Raw genomic sequence first — 17,453 nt, forward strand, 5'->3', positions numbered from 1 at the left:
ATTGCCACTCCCTGCCTGGTTTCAGTTTAGGCTGGAAGACCCCGGGGCTGGAGGGGTCCACCTTGATTGAGGCGATGATGTCCTGTGTCTCTCATCACACAGTTTATAATTCCTGTATAATTAATAATTCTTTTTTAAATTGTACGTTTTTTATTATGTTAAATTGGTGCCCAACACAGTGAGTGAGTTAGGGGCGCAGGCTCCTATCACCCCCACCTCCAAGGCCCCCACAGTCCTGGACATGCCCCCACAGGGCCCACCCCCTCCGTGACCCTCCCTGCCCCCCACTCTGGTGGCCCCAGCTCTGTAGGCAGGTTCCCGGGTGGTTTGTCTGTTCCTTGCTCTCTTTCTGTCTTGCACACGCAAGTGAAATCACCTGGCTTTTTGTCCTCCGACTTTCTTTGCGCAGCACGATCCCTTTCAGTTCGGTGCATGCTGTCACAAAGAGCAAACCCCTCTGTGCTATAACTGAGTAGCACCCATCATGCACGTACACTGAGCCTTACTCCACTGCGCTGTAGCTGGGCCTGAGGCAGTTCTCACAGCTCAGCTGTCGTTCCCAGGGCTGCAGTGAACGCAGTTATCCTTTCAAATGAGTGATGTATTCTTTGGGTAATACGAGGAGTGGGATTGCTGGATCACATGGCAGAGCTATTCTCAGTATTTGGAGGAGCCTCCATGCTGTCTTCCGTGGGGCTGGCCCTGTCTGCTCTTCTACCTGCAGAGTGGGGCACTTGTTTTGCTCCATATCTTCTCCAGCACCTTCTGTTTCTGGCCTTTTTGGTGACGGCTGTTTTTGGGGTGATGGGTGCAGACACTTTGCTCCCTGTTCTCACCTGGCATCATGCCCCACCCCTAGTACTCATGGAAGGTTCTCCTGGTCACCTAGGCACTCCTGGACTTACCTGGCCACACCTGTCTGCCCCTGGGTGTTGATGCTTCCTCACACCTTACTTTCCTTTCCTGGAAATTTCCCCCCACCTTTATCATTTATTAAACAGGAGAGCTTGTCTCTCAAACCTCAAATTGAAATTCAGCACATGGCTTCTGCCTTAAACTTTTGGTCTAGTAAATTATAGGTTCGTGTATCTCAGCTGAGATTCAGTAGTCCAGAATAAGGAGGAGCAGTAGAGATACTTGACATCAGGACTCTGTCCACAGGCAGCTCAGAGGCTGTGGTCATTCCACAGCTTTGCTAAGGCAACGTCTCCATCTCAGTCGCTCAGTGACAGTTCCCTCCAGAGCCGGTGATGCATTGTTGTTATTTAGCTTTTGTGATCGTGATGAGTGGTGCCCATGGATCTTATTAGATTCAGAGCAATTATGTTCCCATTCAAAACGTACAAAAGCACAGAAGCAACTCTTTGCTCTAAGTAATGCTTGAAGGCGTGGTGTGAATGGAAGCCTTTTCCTTGCTCGGTGTCAGATCTGGTTATAAGAATTTGTAAGTGGTGACATTATGGGTTAGCTTGTGTTAATTGCATCAGTAATTTCTATTGAAGCAGTCAGCTGTCCTGCACAGCTATACCCTGGACCTTCAGTGACTCAACACCACCCCCTTGAGTTGCTTCTGATTCAGTGCTTGGCAACTGCATCAGGTGGGTGGGTCAGCCCTGCTTCTGCAGGGCCCTCTGGACTCTGCCTGTTGAGACCACTGAGACTTGGTGGGGCCTGCCGGACCTACAGCTCATCCTGGAATGTGGTCCTGACCTCAGCACGGCCTACCGCAGCCTCTGTCTGGCCAAGCAGACCTCTCCCTTTGCCTCTCGGGGGGCTGAGTTCATAAATGCATGCATCCACATGACATACCTGGTTCATGAGTGTGTCACATATAAACCTTCCTAGTTTCACGAAGGTACTGTTCTGCCCAACTGGAATTGGGTCTAAATAGCTCTAGGGCCCCTGCGCACACTGCAGCCTCGAGCCGCTCCCGGGGCACAGCTGTGCCTCTGTTTACTCAGCCAAGTTCAGTGTGGCTTCCCGCCAGGGTAGGGGTCCAGTCCCTGGAGTCAGCACACAGTGCGTGACAGCTGCAGGACTGCGCGGCCACCTGGCCAGCCCCCCAAACGTGCCCACCCTGTGTTGCAGGGATCAACTGCAGTGCTGACCACCTACATGTGTTCCTCCTGATCTGTGGCCTGAGACAAGTCAAGGACCCCCTGTACCTGCTGGATGCCTTCTCAGGTAAGTTCTCCGAGTCACCTGCCTGTGGGCCCACCCAAGGGCCCTCTGTGGGGAAGGACATCGTGCTCTGCTGCGATTTGGGCTATCTGCTCTTCCCTGGGCCTGGAACTGAAAGCATTTCCTGGGAAGATGGCCTGCACCCGCCGCAGCCTGGCACATCTGGAGACTGGCTGGGTTGCCAGTGACGCTGCCCTTGGCAAAGTCACGGGCCACGATGAGAAAGCCACGGGCCATGATGAGCCTCGGTGGCTTATTAGTCCATTGAAGGCAAAAATTAGGGATGATGGAACATTCTGGAATTCATATTTTACTTAAAAGCATAAAATGTAGTATTTGTATTTTAGATGTAATTTGAATTGCCCAATATGAACAAAAGCAAAGTGACCTGGAATCAGCTATATGATGAGTAGATTATACCAAACTTGTGTTTTCAGCTATGACTTAGAACCATTTAGCAAGGCTTCCCTCCTTTCCTTTCCTTTAGAATGGCATCAAGAAGATTCCACTGTGTACATGGTGATCGTTGGTCCAGAAGTAAGTTGGCAGCCTGTTTTTCCCTTGATGCTCTTTGATATGTTTTCTAAAATTAAGTTTATAAGTTGTTTTCTCCAATTTTTCTTTTTAAGGAAATAAAGCCTCTTATTTTTAAAACCAGACTGAGGTTTCGAGAATTGGAGGCTTTTAAAGTCTTTACAATAAATTTATTGTAACGACTTTAAAATTTATCAATTATCCAGAAGATAATTGATATCTTCTGGAAATACAGAGAGGTCACTTTTGGGCATATAGCCAAGAGTGGACACAACCTATAAGGCAGATGGGGCCTGGGGTCCAGGTGGCCTGTGTGGTCAGGATGCCGGGGGTCTGGGTGCTCCAGAGGTTCTGGTAGGCTCCAGAGGGTCTAAGTGGCCTGGGGATCTGAGATCCAGGTGTCCTGGGTCATCCTAGGGGTAAGAATGGCCCAAGTGCCCTGAGAGGTCCAGGTGGCCCCAGTATCCTGGGGGGCCCAGAAAACTCCCTTTACCCCCAGCACACCGACTGTTTCACTGGACCTCCTGACTGAGCCATGCACCCGCTAACACACCCGCTGTCAGTGCAGGCAGCACCCTGCCATGCTATTCTGTTCATCACGGCTGGAAAATATGCTTGGACCCCAAACTTAACTTCACGATGCACAACATAATCTGACGGGCTCTGAGTGGACTGGCCGTTCTGCCTGGCTGGGCAGCAGAGGGGGGAGGACTGCTGGATGCAGGGCACCCTTGTGCCTCAGTTTCCCCTCCGTGCAAGGCTGCCTGCTCCTTGGTGTGAGGACTTTCGCCTGTGAGGGGTGGGTCACTTGGGCTAGCCGGGCTTGAGTCAAAACCTCCCCGGCCGCATCGCCTTCTCTGTGGACCGCTGGGGCTCCATATTGCCACAGGACGGTTTGCATTTGGCTTTGGTTTCCTGGTAAAGCCGCTTTGATTTCTCAGGTCAGCCGATTGGGCGAAGCACACTCTCTGCTTGCCGGGGCCTGGGAGCCTGGCGAGTCTGCAGGCTCTTTGATGAGGGAGCGTGGGTGAGCCCGGGGAAGAGAGGGCAGCTTAATGACTTCCTGCGATCACTCCTCATGTCAGAGATTATTTTCCTTAAGCCTGGGAGTTGAAACAATATATTCTGCTAGAAAATAAATAAACGCCGAAGGAAGAAATGAGAATTTTCCCTGCTGTCTGCCTGGCTTTGCTTTTTAAAATTTCATAACATGTGCTTTCATTAAACAAAAATATCTACCCTTCTTTTTGCTTCTGTCTTGGGTTTTGTTTCACTTGGCTTCACTAAGAGATTTGAAAATGAACTGATGTGGAAGGTGAATGTGGAGAGCTCAGTGCAGTGGGAACTCCAGCTTGAAAGTCTCCGTGACACCTGCAGTTAAATTTCAGAGTGTTAGCTAATTCAGCGGCCTTGTAAATGTGATTTTTTTTGGCCTTGACATTATTTTTGCCTAAATATTTAATCACGAGAGCAGAAAACTGCCAGTACCATTAACTTCAAGAGGAATTTCTAGCTGGAGATGATCGTTAAGTAAAATATGAATTTGAAAATGAACATGCCGAGCCACAAACCTGACTGGCACTAGGCATTGGGGCTGTGATGGAATTTAATTGTTTAGGGTCATTTCACCCCAAAAGGAACAGACAAGGGAAATGAGAGGACACACTGGGGCGCTCTCATCTGCACCATCCTTCAGGGCACAGCAGCTGGAGGATGCTCTGATGCCAGGCGCTGGCCTGTGTCTGGTATGACAGTAGAAACCTTGGGAGCAGCCCCCACCAGATATCAGGAACAGTTTCTTTTTTAGAAGATTTATTTATTCATTAATCCAGAACTGGGGTACAGTCAGAGGTGTGGTGGGTGAGAAGCTTCACCAGAGACAGAGTGGGGAGCAGAACAGGCAGATCGACAAAGTACACTGCTGAGGGGAGCAGCGGGGGGTCAGTAGAGGTCTGCGACGCCATGTGGGTCACCTCTGGGGCGGGGATCGAACTCGCACTGGAGCGGCTGCAGCTCACTTGCAGTGCTGCGTCCTAACCTGTTGCGCCACCAGGGAGGGCCCTGTGCCTGGGGATGGGGGCAATTTCTGGGAGGAGGCTTTGCCTGTGCCTGGGGGCGGGGGCTTGGGGACGGAGGCTGTCCCAGTGTAGAGTGGGATCTGGTGAGGAGGGGAGTGGTGGGGAGAAGGAGGCAGGATTAGGACTGGGGCTCACCTTGCTGAGCCTTGTTCCCGGGACCTTTGTGAACTTGGAGCAAGTGGTGGTGAGCAGCAGAGCGTGGCTTTCCGAACCTGGCCTCTGCTGAGCTGGACACCGGCCCTACACCCTGCTGCCGTTAGCCACACAAGCTCTCAGATGCCCAAATCTTCTAGCTGGAAGTAGGGATAATGCTTGTTGCAGAGCACTAAAGCAAGGCGCGCAAGGACCTAGCGTGGGTTCGGCACAGTAATTGGCCAGCAAGTCCAGACTGCTAATAGCCACAGACAAGTTGTAAGTTTTTTCTTTAACGATCTCTTCAGAAGTAGAATTGTGTTGGTAGCCACTTGGCATCCGTAGCCTAGCCCTGCGAGCCCACCCGAGGAGGAGGGGTAAGGAGTTCTCTACAGCGCAGCTTCAGCTGTCCACCCTGGCCAACGGCCAAGTGCCCAGCAAGCAACTGGTGGCAAAAGCCCTTCTCCAGAGCACGCCCCCTGCTGGAGTGTGAGGGAATCACTTGGTACAGGCCAGAGGTGTGGGGGGTGTGAGGATTCACCAGAGACAGAGTGGGGAGCAGAAGAGGCCGATGTACTGAAATCCACTGCTTGAGGGGAGCAGCGGGGACACAAGAGGATGTCTGCTGTGCCCTGTGGGTCACTCCCTGGCCAGGGATCAAACTCATGCTACAGTGGCTGCGGCTGGCTTCATCGTACTGTGCTGTAACCCCCCAGGGAGGGACCTGAGTGGTTACAGCAGACCCGCTGTTGCTTCTGGACGAGGCCAGCACTTGGGCTCTCTCAGAACAAGTGCTCTCATGGCCGGGACGACGCGGTGTCTGCAGCCTCTGACCTGGCAGAGTCGGTCACACCTTGGGCCGTGCTGTCACGGGCCTGTGAGTGTGATACTGCCTGTTTCCAGATGTGCTCCAGGCCACTGTGAAATAGGTTTATTGTCAGCAAGGTCCGGGGATGACCACAGCTTCCCCACTATAGCTGAATTTGTTATGGCAGACTTCAGTGTGACACAGTGACCAAGGGGTACACAGTCTGCCCTACGTGGGGGCTCACCAGACCCCCTTCCAGACCACAGCACACCCCAGGAGTGTCCCATCCTCCAGAGTCCCCTTAGTCTTCTTCCTCCTGTTGTTCCGGCATTTTCTGCGGACTTCCGCTGGCTCTGTTGGAGCCTGGAGTCTTCTTGAGACGCAGCTGCACCGCCTCGGCTCTCCTGAGTTTGCCTTTGTGTCCTTGCAGGTCGACCCAGTGTTTACCAGAGCGGTCAAGGCCAAGGTGGAGAGGTAAGAGCAGGCTGAGAGCGGGTGACTGGGGCAGAGCTGGGGTCACCCAGCCCCGAAAGTGATGCGGCCTTCCTTGCATCCGCACATCATAGGCACCCCCACTGGGGACCCTCACACCCTAACTCCTGCACCCCAGGAAGGATCAGTGGAAGGGGCAGAAGCAGCTCCCTGAGAGGGCAGAGGCAGCTCCTGTGGGAACGCCATGCTCCCCGCTGCAAGTGCCAGTGAGCCTCACTGTGAGATGACTGTCACCGGTCACACGGCCAAAGCGGAGGACGGGGGCTCGCCAAGCTCCTGAGCCTGATGGTGATGGCAGAACCAGGTGCTTCTTGGGGAGCACTCTGTCCCCCTCATGTGACACAGGGCTTATCTGCCCTCCCAGAGCCCACCTTTGGCTTCGATGCACTGGGGCACATTGGGACCCACACGCCTGATGTCACTGGCCCACACTCCCAGGACTCCCAGCACTCAGTTCCTTATCCAGTGGCCTTTGCCCCTCAGGAAGCCAGGCCGCTGCGGGGCTCCCTCTGTCCATCTTATAGGACCGGAGAGACTGGGGCCAGCAGGCTCTCCCACTTGGGCCAGCCCCCCTCCACCTCAGCAGCAAGGGCGCTAGGAGATTCCTTGCCTATGTTGCCCATAGGTGCAGTGTGCAGGGGTGGGCAGGGCTGGGAAGGGCTGGCACCAGCATACAAGCAGTAGGGGTGAGGCAGGAGGGGGTGTCTGAGTGGCTGCATGAAAAATAAAACAGCAAGAACTGTATTTCATTGCATAGTGAAATACTGTCAATTCTGAGCAGGCATTTGTGGCCTTGTTTTCTGTTTATTATGTAAATGTGTTATTAGCATTTTAGCCAATGACTTGAAAGAAGTTTGAGTATGTGTTAGGAAAAGTATGTTTAAAGCATACAGAGAAGATGGCACAGCCGGTCGCTGACCTTCCGTACCCAAGATGCGCATGTCCTTCATCACACGCATTTCAAACAAGAAGCAGGTGTGTTCCCAGCTTCCTCCGCCTCCCCAGGCATGGGGAGGGGAACAGTCCCCCTATTCCTGTTTTCCGAGGGTGCCGGCAGCAAGGCACCCTCATGTCTCATCTTACACAGAGGCCCCCCTTCAGTGTTACCCCCAGGTCAGGTCTAACCCTCCTGCCTTGTTTCAGGAGCGCGGGGGTCCGGCTGGTGGGAGAGATGGCCCAGGCAGACCTCCACGCCGTGGTGAAGAACTGCTTCGCCCTGGTGAACAGCTCTGTCTCCGAGGGCATGTCAGCGGCCATTCTGGAGGTAACCGCCCCTGGGGTCCTGAACTGGAAGCCGGAAGCTGCCTGTTACCCCCTTTCTCACTCGTGAGGGTGCTGTTTGTCCACCCAGCCCCGCGTGTCACCAGGCTGAAGGCGGGCTCCTTTCCTTTCCAAGCTGAGGGCTCTAAATACCCCTTCAGGACAGCTGGGTGTTGGGATGAAGGTGTGTAATTGCCAGAGGTCTGCTTTGCTTCACTTCTCCCCCTTTCCAGGGTTTTCCACACCCTGGAATTTAGGGGCTAGGACAGCGCTGTCTGTCTGAGGGTATACCCAGCCTCCTGTTTCGGTGCTTATGCCATCTGGCCCTTGCAGGTTAGATTCTTGTGTTTAGTTCCCAGGAGAGGTGGTGTGTGGACTTGAGCACATTTGAGAAATGGCGAATAACCACAGTGGGGAAAGTCACATGGTGATGTTGGGAGCTTCACAATTTCTTTATATATGTTTTTTTTTTTTAACATTTATTTATTTGTGCATACAGAACTGGGGAACAGGCCAGAGGTGCAAGGGCAGTGAGAGGATGCACCAGAGACAGAGTGGGGAGCAGAACAGGCAGATCTACTGAAACACACTGCTGAGGGGAGCAGTGGGCGGGTCAGGAGAGGTCTGCTGCACCATGGGGGTCACCTCCCTGGCCGGGGATCCAACTCGTGCTGCAGTGGCTGCGATAGCTTATAGCTTCATAGTGCTGCGCTTTAACCCATCGTGACACCAGGGAGGGCCCTATATGCGGTTTCATTTTTTAAAGTTTTATTTAATTGTGCAAATAAAAACCGGTGTACAGGCCAGAGTTGTGGGGAGTGAGAGGACTCCCAGAGACAGAGTGGGGAGCAGAAGAGGTGGATCCACTGAAACACACTGCCGAGGGCAGCAGCAGGGTGACAGGAGAGGTCTGTTGCTCCACGAGTGTCAGCTCCCAGGCTGGGGATCAAACTCGTGCTGCAGGGGCTGTGGATGGCTTCATAGTGCTGCGCTTTAACCCATGTGCCACAATAGAGGCCCCTGTGTGGTTTCATCTTAAAGAGCAGAAAACAAACCCGATTTTGCGGTGGAGTTGGGAGCTCACTCACTGTCACCTCTTGCTCCCTTGTGAAACGTGCTGGGCGCATTTGGAAGTGATTCAGCCTTTGTGGCCTTTGCTTCACCCTCGGCCAGTTGCCTGCCACCCTCCTGCATGCTGCTGGGTCCCTGGCTCTGGGAGGTTCGCCCCTGCCTTAGGGCGCTAGGGCTGTCCATTGTGCAGTTGTATGTAAATACCCCTCTTTTCAGCTTCTCAAGGAAAGGTAAAGTGGAATGATTTATTACTCACACACAGGCTTCCTCGTAGACAAATTGCTGTCAAACCTTTTGCACTTCTGGAAAGGCATCTGCTGGCAGTTCTGATTGCCACCAGCGGAGCCGGTTCAGACAACCAAGCAGTTAATCACAGAACAAAGGAAGAGCTGGCTGATGGTGCACAATTAGCTTTATTTCCTCAGGTCCGTTTGCTAAAACTTTTTCTTCCCTAACTGATGAGCTCCAAAAATCAGACTTGAGTGGCAGGCGTGCAGGCGTGGGCAGCGGGGCAGATACCCCCTTACCGGCCCCCCACTTCAAGTGCAGCTCATTATGGAGCCCAGCATTAAGTGAAGAGAAAGCAAAAAGTTGTTTTCTGTCCCAGTCTTCCTCAGCTTTCTCCCAGCCCCAGAAACCCACTGCTCAACCTGTTACAGGCAGGGGAAGGGCGCTCGGGACCCCCAAACCTGCCCCCTCTAGATGGGCTCTGCCATCCACCACATAGAGGCAAAACATACTCCAGTGTGTAAGACCTTCAGTGGAAAGGAGCTTTAATGCAATTAGTGTGTGACGGGAAGATTAGAGTTAAAATAGTTTCCAGTTAAACACCCAAAGTCACCTGTCGCCGAGTGAGTCAGTGTCCAGCCAAAGAGGATTGGCCCAAAGCAAGACCACTGAGCCCCGACAGCTGCCTCTGGATAAGGCCCCTCTGGGTGGTGTAACAGGTGGTCCCCAGGAAAAGGGTAAGTTCCAGTTTCCCTGCCCCATGTTGGGCACCAAATCTGTTACAGGGCAGGGAGAGAGGGGCATCCCTGAACCCCCAAACTTAGGTTCTGCCATCTGCCACATCATGACAAGACGTAAGAGTTTTAATGGAAAGGAACTGTAATACAATGAGTGTGCAATACAGAAAAGACAAAGAATATAGTTTCTAGAGCAAACACCCAAAGTCACTCATCCCCTCATGCGTAAAAGTCCACCCAAAGGGATTGGCCCAAAGCGAGGCCTGAAAACCCATCACAAGACTAAAGCACCTTCTGGCCGGGACCCAAAGAAAAGGGTCCGAAATGGCCAGACAAGTCTGGGAGGAAAAGAACAAAATCAAAATCAAGATAAACGCTGCCATAGTGAAACTTTCCACATGTTTCTCACCCACATGTTTCACCCAGTCCAGGGCCAAGAAGCAACATGATTTCTTCACATGTCTCTCTGCTCCCTGTGCCTCCCTCAGGTCTCCTTCTGGCTCTCCATTCTGCTTCCTTCTTCTCCAGATCCCTTCTTCTCCCTGCTCAGCTCCACCTTTCTTCCAAGTGGGGGCAGGGCACCTGGAACTTCCCCCTTTTCTGGGGACCTCCCTATTACAGTGGGACCCACAGGAAAGGGGGGCAGATGGGCCAGGCAGGTCTGGGAGGAAAAAAGCAACATCAAAATCAAGATAAAGGCTGCCTAGTCACCTCCCCACCGGGCTCCCCCCATGTCTCTGTCTCTTTCAAGTGCCCCTTCCATGTCCCCCCAAGTCCGCGGTGCAAGTCCAGGGCGGAGATGCACTTGTGGCCTCCTCACTGTCTCTGCTCACATGCCTCTCCAGGCCCGCTCTGGACCTCCTTCTTCCTTCCTTCTCCAGTCTCCTCTCCAGCTTCCCCACCCTGCCCAGCACCTTGGGTGGGGCAGGGAACCTGGGGGAGGGGAGAAAGGGGGGGCGACTTCGGTTAAAGCTCTTCCCCTCAGATCAGAGACACACTCCCAAAGGAGAGGAACACAAAGAACATTCCTATGCTCCTGGCTCCAGGCCCAGGTTCTGGTGATTGCAGGTTCATTTGGGCCCCAGCGATGGAAGGTTCTCTCACTCAAAGGCTTTTCAGGAACAGTTGTGACTGTGTCATCTCAACTATGGTAACTGTGTGTGTGTGGGGGGAGGGGGGTATTTACCACTTTGAAAAGGAACCTCAGAGCTCCGATGGTTAGAGTGCTGCCACATTCAGCTCGAGGGCCTGGTGGAGTGTGAGTGCTGAGCTGGCTGGGTGAGGAGGCTGCAGAGCCCGGCAACGCCAGGGGCAAGGGGCCCCATTCTTGGGGTATTTTGTCCTTTTAGGGGCTGAAAGAAGGCGGGCGGGCAGGCTGGAAGCCTGGAAACCCACTGCTAGATCAGGCTCTGGAGAAGTAGGCCTGTGACAGTAACAGGGTGGCCCCTAGGAAAGGGGGAGTTTCCAGGTTCCCTGCCCCACTCAGAAGGAGGGTGGAGCTGAGCAGAGAAAAGGAGGGAAGAGAAAGAATCTGGAGAAGAAGGCAGCAGGATGGGGAGCCAGAAGGAGTCCTGAGGAAGCCACATGGAGCAGAGAAACAGGTGAAGAAACTTTGCTTGCTTCTGGTCCTGGACTGGTTGAAGCAGATGTGGGTGAGAGGCGCGTGGGGAGGTGACTATGGCAGTGTTTATCTTGGTTTTGATTTTGCTCTTTTTCTCCCAGACTTGCCTGGCCGTTTCGGACCCTTTTAATGGGTCCCGGCCAGCAGGTGCTTTAGTCTTGTGGCGGGCTTTCAGGCCTTGCTTTGGGCCAGTCCCTTTTGGATGGACTTTTGCCCACGAGGGGATGGGTCACTTCAGTTGCTTGATTTAGAAATTATATTCTTTGTCTTCTTGTTGTGCACTCACTGTATTAAAGTTCCTTTCTATTAAAGCTCTTATGTTTTGTCTTGATGTGACGGATGGCAGAACCTATTTAGAGTAGGCAGGTTTAGGGGTTTAGGGGTACCCTCTCTCCCTTCCCTGTAACAAAAGGAGGGCCCCCAATAAAAGGGAGTTTCCAGGTTTCCTGGCCCACCCAAGGAGGGTGGAGCTGGGCAGGGAGGAGGGAAGCTGGGGGAGAGGAGACCGGAAGGAAGGAAGCAGGAAGGAAGCAGGAGGGGGAGTAGGAGGGGGCCTGGGAGGTCACCTGGGGCGGCACGTGGAGCAGAGACGTGTGGAGAGGCTGTGCGGGCTTCTCGGTCCTGGGCTGGGTGAGGCCCGTGGGGAGGTGACGATGCAGCTTTTATCTTGCTTTTAATTTTGCTCTTTTCCTTCCAGACTTGTCTGGCTGTTTCTGACCCTTTTCTATGGTTCCCCACTGGAGGGTGCTTTAGACTTGGGCAGGCTCTCAGGCCTTGCTCTGGGCCAACCTTGTGTGGATGAGCATTTACTCACGAGGGGACGGGTAACTTTGGGTGCTGGATTTGGAAACTACACTCTGTCTTTTCTTTATTGCACATTGATTGTATTAAAGTTCCTTTCCATTAAAGGTCTTATATGTTTTGTCTTGATGCAGTGGATGGCAGAACCTGAACCCCCAAACCTGCCTGCTGGGGTGCCCCTCTCCCTGCCCTGTAACCAGCCGCTGTGCAGGAAATGAAGGCAGCAGGAGCAGAGTGGGAGGACAGTGGAGGATAGTGAGGACGGTGGAGGTCACATCCCTCCTCCTGGACTGAATTTGTGACTGAATTTGGAGAGGGAAGGCACACTGAAGGGAGGCTGTCGGGGTCCCCTTGGATGAGGAGAGGGACAGATCCCATCTACCCAGGGGAGGGCATATCTGCCAGCCACGAGGTCCCAGACCTCTGCCTCATGTGCCAGGATGCTGAAGACCCAGTGAACACAGGTGAGGGGCCCCTGAGGGTGGGGCTTCCCCACAACACCCCCACTACAAGATGCATCATTTTAGCAGCAGGTGGCCCACAGCAGTGGTGCAGCACAGGAGTCAGGGTCCAGGCTGGTGCTGATGAAAGAGTCTACTTATTGTCCCAACTGGACCAATCTTTAAGAAGCAAATACAGGTGCTGTTTGAAGAACTGCAAAGCACAAGGCATATCGTCAGAAAGGCGCCGTCCTTGAGTTGTAGGGAGTGACCAGACTTGCTGCCATTTTTTGTTTTTGTCTCTGTGACCATAAAGAGCCAGCAGTGGAGTGCTCATTGCTGGGCCAGCAAATATGTTGGCTACCTGCTTTGCAGATGAAAATTGAGGGCTCTGGGCCTGGCGGTAGGACACGTGGTTGATGTTGGTGGAGTGAAGGTGGGGGATTCGCATGGCGTTCGCGGTCCTTCAATGGGACAGCTTTGCAGGCCAGGGTCCACTTTGCGGGCCAGGGTCCACCTTGCCTTCATGCGCTCTTCCCAGCAGTGCTCTTGAGTTCATTTCCAGACACTCACAAGCTGGGGCCGCCACCTTTCCGCCACAGCTGTCGATTTTAGGGCTTCTTCACGACCCCTGTTGTGTCTGGCTCCTTTCTTGGGGTAAGGTGCCCCCAGCAGAGCTGATACCTTCCCAATGTCTGGTACCCTGGAGACCACAGTCTAATGTGGATGAGTGTCTGAGTTGTCCCCACTTGCTGGTGTCTGGGAGCCCGGCTGCACCCACGGGGTCTGGCACCTGCTCTAGGGGTCACAAGATTTCATTTTTCTTGGGCACATCATTCTAAGCGAAACTGCTGCCCCCTTGGTGAGGGCTCCGTTAGGCTTTTGGGGAAAAGCCAGGCAGCCTTACAAATGTCCATACTGTCTTCTGCCCCCAACGGTGCGAGTGGCCCCACGGCCCCATTCCTCACCCACAAGCATCTTTCTGGTGATCGCAGGCCTCCAGGGTGTGGCTCTGGTTGCTGTTTCCCAAAGGATGAGTGACTCTGAGCCCCTTCTGCGTTCCTGTCTGCACATGCATGCACACCACGAGGCCCTGGTGTCACGAGCCGCTACAGTGTGCTGTGGTGGGGGGAGTTTCACTCCCCTTCGCGGCCACGAAGGGTGACGTCAGCTGCCACAGGTACAGCCAGGGCCAGACATGGCGCTGCCACCGGCCCTTCCTCCAGCCCCCACCCAGGGAAGGCAGGCCCTGTGGCGCACATGCTGGGCCAGGCTGGGAAGGAGCCGGCAGGCGGTCCTGTGTGGGAGCCCGAATGGACACGGGGAGAGCCGGCCTCGCGCTAAGCCCTCCTCGGTCTGCTCCCAGATGGCAGCAAGGGAGCAGGGAGAGGCCTCTCCCAGTCAGCCCAACACCTGCTTCTGCACCTTTTGGAGCTCTTGCCCTAGTGGGTGCTGGTCCCGGGCTGACCCCATGCCTGAGAGCCGGGGAGCCTCTCCTGCGTGTGTCGGGCTGCTGGGGACCATCTTTTCCCTGCCCGTCTGCGAGGAGACATGTCGGGGCCACTCGTAAGGCTGGTGTTGGAAGTTATGATGGGGATTGAAGAGGCGTCCTCACGTAGTAGCTGAGGTGTGCCCAGTGAACACTTGGGCTTCCTCCGGACACTGCAGCGGTCACGCCAGGCCAGGCTCACTGGCGCTTCCCAGAGCTGGTCAGTGCAGTGGGCACCTCCGCGTGTCTCGGGGGAGCCCCGCGCCATGGGGCTGCGGGAAGTGGGCAGGCAGGGTCCTGCTGCTCTGCAAGCCGGGCCCATCTGTGTCTCTTCTTCTGCAGGCGATGGCCCTGGAGGTCCCGGTGCTGGCGAGGCACATCCCAGGCAACGCAGCTGTGGTGAAGCACGGAGTCACGGGGCTGCTGTTCTCAGACCCACAGGTCAGGGCCCAGTGCGGGCCTGGCGGGAGGGCCCCGTGTCCTGCCACCTACTGTTTGAGGCTGCATGTTCCAGGCCGCAGTCACCCCCAGTAGTGTACAGGCACACTCAGCATTGTGTCGGCAGCAGGGCCCAGGCCCCACGCCCCAGAGGCTGTGCCCCGAGGCTGGGGTGCAGTGGCCATGTGGCTAGGTTCTGGGGACGCACCCTGGGTCCTTCCACGACCGTGACCTCGCACAGCCACACACTTACTCCCCCCCACACACACACCCAGAAGTAAGGGTGGTGTATGTTGCTGACGGAGTCCGGGCTGCACCTGGGCATTGGGGTGCAGGTTTTGCCAGGAAGGGGGCAGAGGTCCGAGGGTATCTGCTCACGCAAGTCTCTCAGGATCACTTGTTGGTGTTTTCCTCTGGGACCTGGGGGTCAGGCTTCCCCCCTCCCTTGGGGTGCCGGCTGGGTGAAGGGGTTGGTCTGCAGACTGAGCCCCCTGCAGACCCAGAGCCAGGACTTGGGGGTCCACCGCTTCCAGCAGGGTGTCAGCATTAGCAGATGAAAGCCTCCGTGCCAACTTTGCTCCCGAGTCTGTAGATTTAAACAAGAGCTGCTGAGCGTCACCGTTGTTAAAGCACGCCGCAGCTCTGAAACAGGCATTTCTGCTTGAAAAGCACAGTCAATGCAAATACTTGGAGACTCAGCTTTATAATTCCCCACTGTGGACACCTCACCACAGCTTGATCTCCTGCCCGTCACGGGTCATTTCATGGTCTGCCTAGTGGACAGACCTCCCTCCACCCCCAGCCCCCCCAGTGGGGGCCCGGCTGGGCGGTGCAGGAGGTGAGGCCAGCAAGTGAGGACAATGGTCGCTGTCCAGCGGCTGCTGCGCTGGTGCCCTGGGTGGAGACACATGAGCCGGCCCGGCTCGGACACTGAGGGCTTCCAGACTGGACTGGCATGGCTTCCCATGCACACCCATGGCCAGGCCTAAGCCGTCTCCACCCAGCACAGTGATTTGTTTTCACCTCCCCGAATGTCTGTTTCATAGTTCGATTTTAAGCACGCACACACACGCGCACGCACACACACGCGCACGCACACACACACACACACACACACTCTGCTTCGTCCATGCACATCTGCCCGGCAGTCATGCAGTGGGCAGGTCAGGCCAAGCAAGGGTGAGCAGGTGACTGTCCCATTCATGCAGCCTCCAGCAGACCTTCCGTGGAGCAGCTGCAATGTCTGTCCTGCCTCACACGCTGGCCTCACCTCCACCAGCCCCGAGTCCCTGGGAGCCCCGGATGTCACCCCGCAGCCTCACCCAGTCACGTTCGGACGTGACGCCAGCACGGTGATGTCAGCTCTACAGACGGTGCCGGGAACACAGCCCTGCAGGCTTCGGAGGGGAGCTGTGCTTTCTGCCGCACTTGGAAATGTGCTAGACTCGGGGGCTGTGGACGCGGAGGTGACAGCAGACACGGAGGTGACAGCAGACAGGGAGGTAGCCCTGACACTGAGGTAGTGCGGGCACAGATTACTTGGATTTCGCCAACTTTGAATGCTGGTATTTAAGCAATCTGGCCCGTCTCAGTGCCAGGGGAGCTTGGCCCACGGGCGAGGACATGTGGCTCACCCTGCCTGCGAGCTGTCCTTTCTGTACTGATCCAGGAATGGGCCTGCCAAGGCACCTCCATCACGCCGGAGGTCAAGTCTGAGTGACATCAGACCTTGGCCTGAGGACCACCCCACCTCCCAGAAAAAGTGGAGGTTGGGGTAGTCAGTCACCTGTCTGGCTCAGGGCTGGAATGGGGCCAGGTGCTGGGGCCTGGGAAGTCTGAAAAGGAGCTTCCACGTGGCTGCTAAGGGGTGGCAGGTTGGCTTCTGTGCTTCCCGGGCATGCCAGAGTCCTTCTGTGCGGTGGACTCCAGGCCAGGTCCTGGAGGTGGAAGGACAAGAAGCAGCAGATCAAGCCCCCCAATGAGCTTGTTGTCAGGGTGCTGGTACAGGGGTGGGGGGCAGCAGCTCGCCTCCCCACGACAGGGTGTTCCTGCTAGTAGACAGCATTAGATGTTGGGACTGACTGCCGAGATGCTCACAACAGTCCACAATATAGACCCTTGTCTCATCTCCATATTACAGGTGGGGAAACTGAGGCAAGAGGCCCAAGAGCTGGCTCCGTCAGGCTGACTCCTGCATGAAGCCGACTCTTGAGGCTCAGTTGAACTGCATGACCCTGCCTGGGGAGCATGAGGGGGCCTCAGGGCTGGGTCTCCTGCTGGGAAGGGGTCCCAGACTTGGGCTCCTGGCATGAAGTTGCGGTTTGCTTTGTGGCCTGGTTAGAGGGACTTTGCGGATAGGACTGAGGCACTGGGTGCGGGTCTAATCAGGGACGATGCTGTCTGGCCCAGCCTCATCACATGAGTCCTTCAGCCTCAAGCCTGGGTCAGAGACAGAAGTTTTTTTGGGGTGGGGACCTGGGGGTCACCTTTCACAGCCACAGGCTGCTTTTGAGGAGCAGAGCAGGCCCATCCAGCCCCCACCCCCACTCCAATCCAAGATGTTTGGCTGGGCCTCCAGGCCCCTCTGACACATTGCCCATCACAGTGACCCATGGGTGCATGCAAACAAGAGATAAAGTTCAGTGGGGGGTCTCTGATGCTTTACAGCATCTGTTGCCGATACTCATGTGAGAATAAAAGGGATAAAAGGGGTGACACCCAGACCTGTAGCTGCGGTGGGGTGCAGACAAGAGCAGGAGCAAGGGCGCTGGCCTCTGTGCCCGTGCTGTGCCGTGTTCGGGGTCTGCACCTCTGTCCTTTCCCTGCAGTTGGCAGTGCAGGGGCTCCCGAAATTTTATAGACAAGGGAACTGGGGGCTGACAACTTTAGAGGGGGGTCCTCTGAGAGGCGTACAGGCTTTGGATGGAAGCCTAATTCCTTCCTCCCTGCCTCCCTCCTTCCCGCCCTTCCTTTTTTCCTTCTTTTTTAATTTTCTATATCTAGAATCTATCCATCCACCCACCCATCCATCTGCCCATCCATCCATCCATCCACCCACCCACCTACCCACCCATCCACCTACCCATCCATCTGTCCATCCATCCACCCACCTACCCACCCATCCACCCATCCATCCATCCATC

General features: G+C 55.1%; 1 protein-coding gene across 1 annotated transcript in view; it reads left to right on the forward strand.

The window, feature by feature from the left end:
* GLT1D1 (glycosyltransferase 1 domain containing 1) overlaps positions 1 to 17,453 on the forward strand; it is a 45,650-nt gene that overhangs the window by 19,887 nt on the left and 8,310 nt on the right. Inside the window, exons 7-11 of the mRNA XM_004690638.2 lie at positions 2,089 to 2,184; positions 2,669 to 2,718; positions 6,164 to 6,207; positions 7,369 to 7,489; positions 14,215 to 14,313. Of these exons, the coding sequence (XP_004690695.1) occupies positions 2,089 to 2,184; positions 2,669 to 2,718; positions 6,164 to 6,207; positions 7,369 to 7,489; positions 14,215 to 14,313 (410 nt within the window). The remainder of the gene's footprint in view (positions 1 to 2,088; positions 2,185 to 2,668; positions 2,719 to 6,163; positions 6,208 to 7,368; positions 7,490 to 14,214; positions 14,314 to 17,453) is intronic.

This window comes from Condylura cristata, unplaced genomic scaffold (assembly GCF_000260355.1).
Source record: "Condylura cristata isolate star-nosed mole 26May11 unplaced genomic scaffold, ConCri1.0 scaffold00029, whole genome shotgun sequence".
NCBI classification, from domain to species: Eukaryota; Metazoa; Chordata; class Mammalia; order Eulipotyphla; family Talpidae; genus Condylura; species Condylura cristata.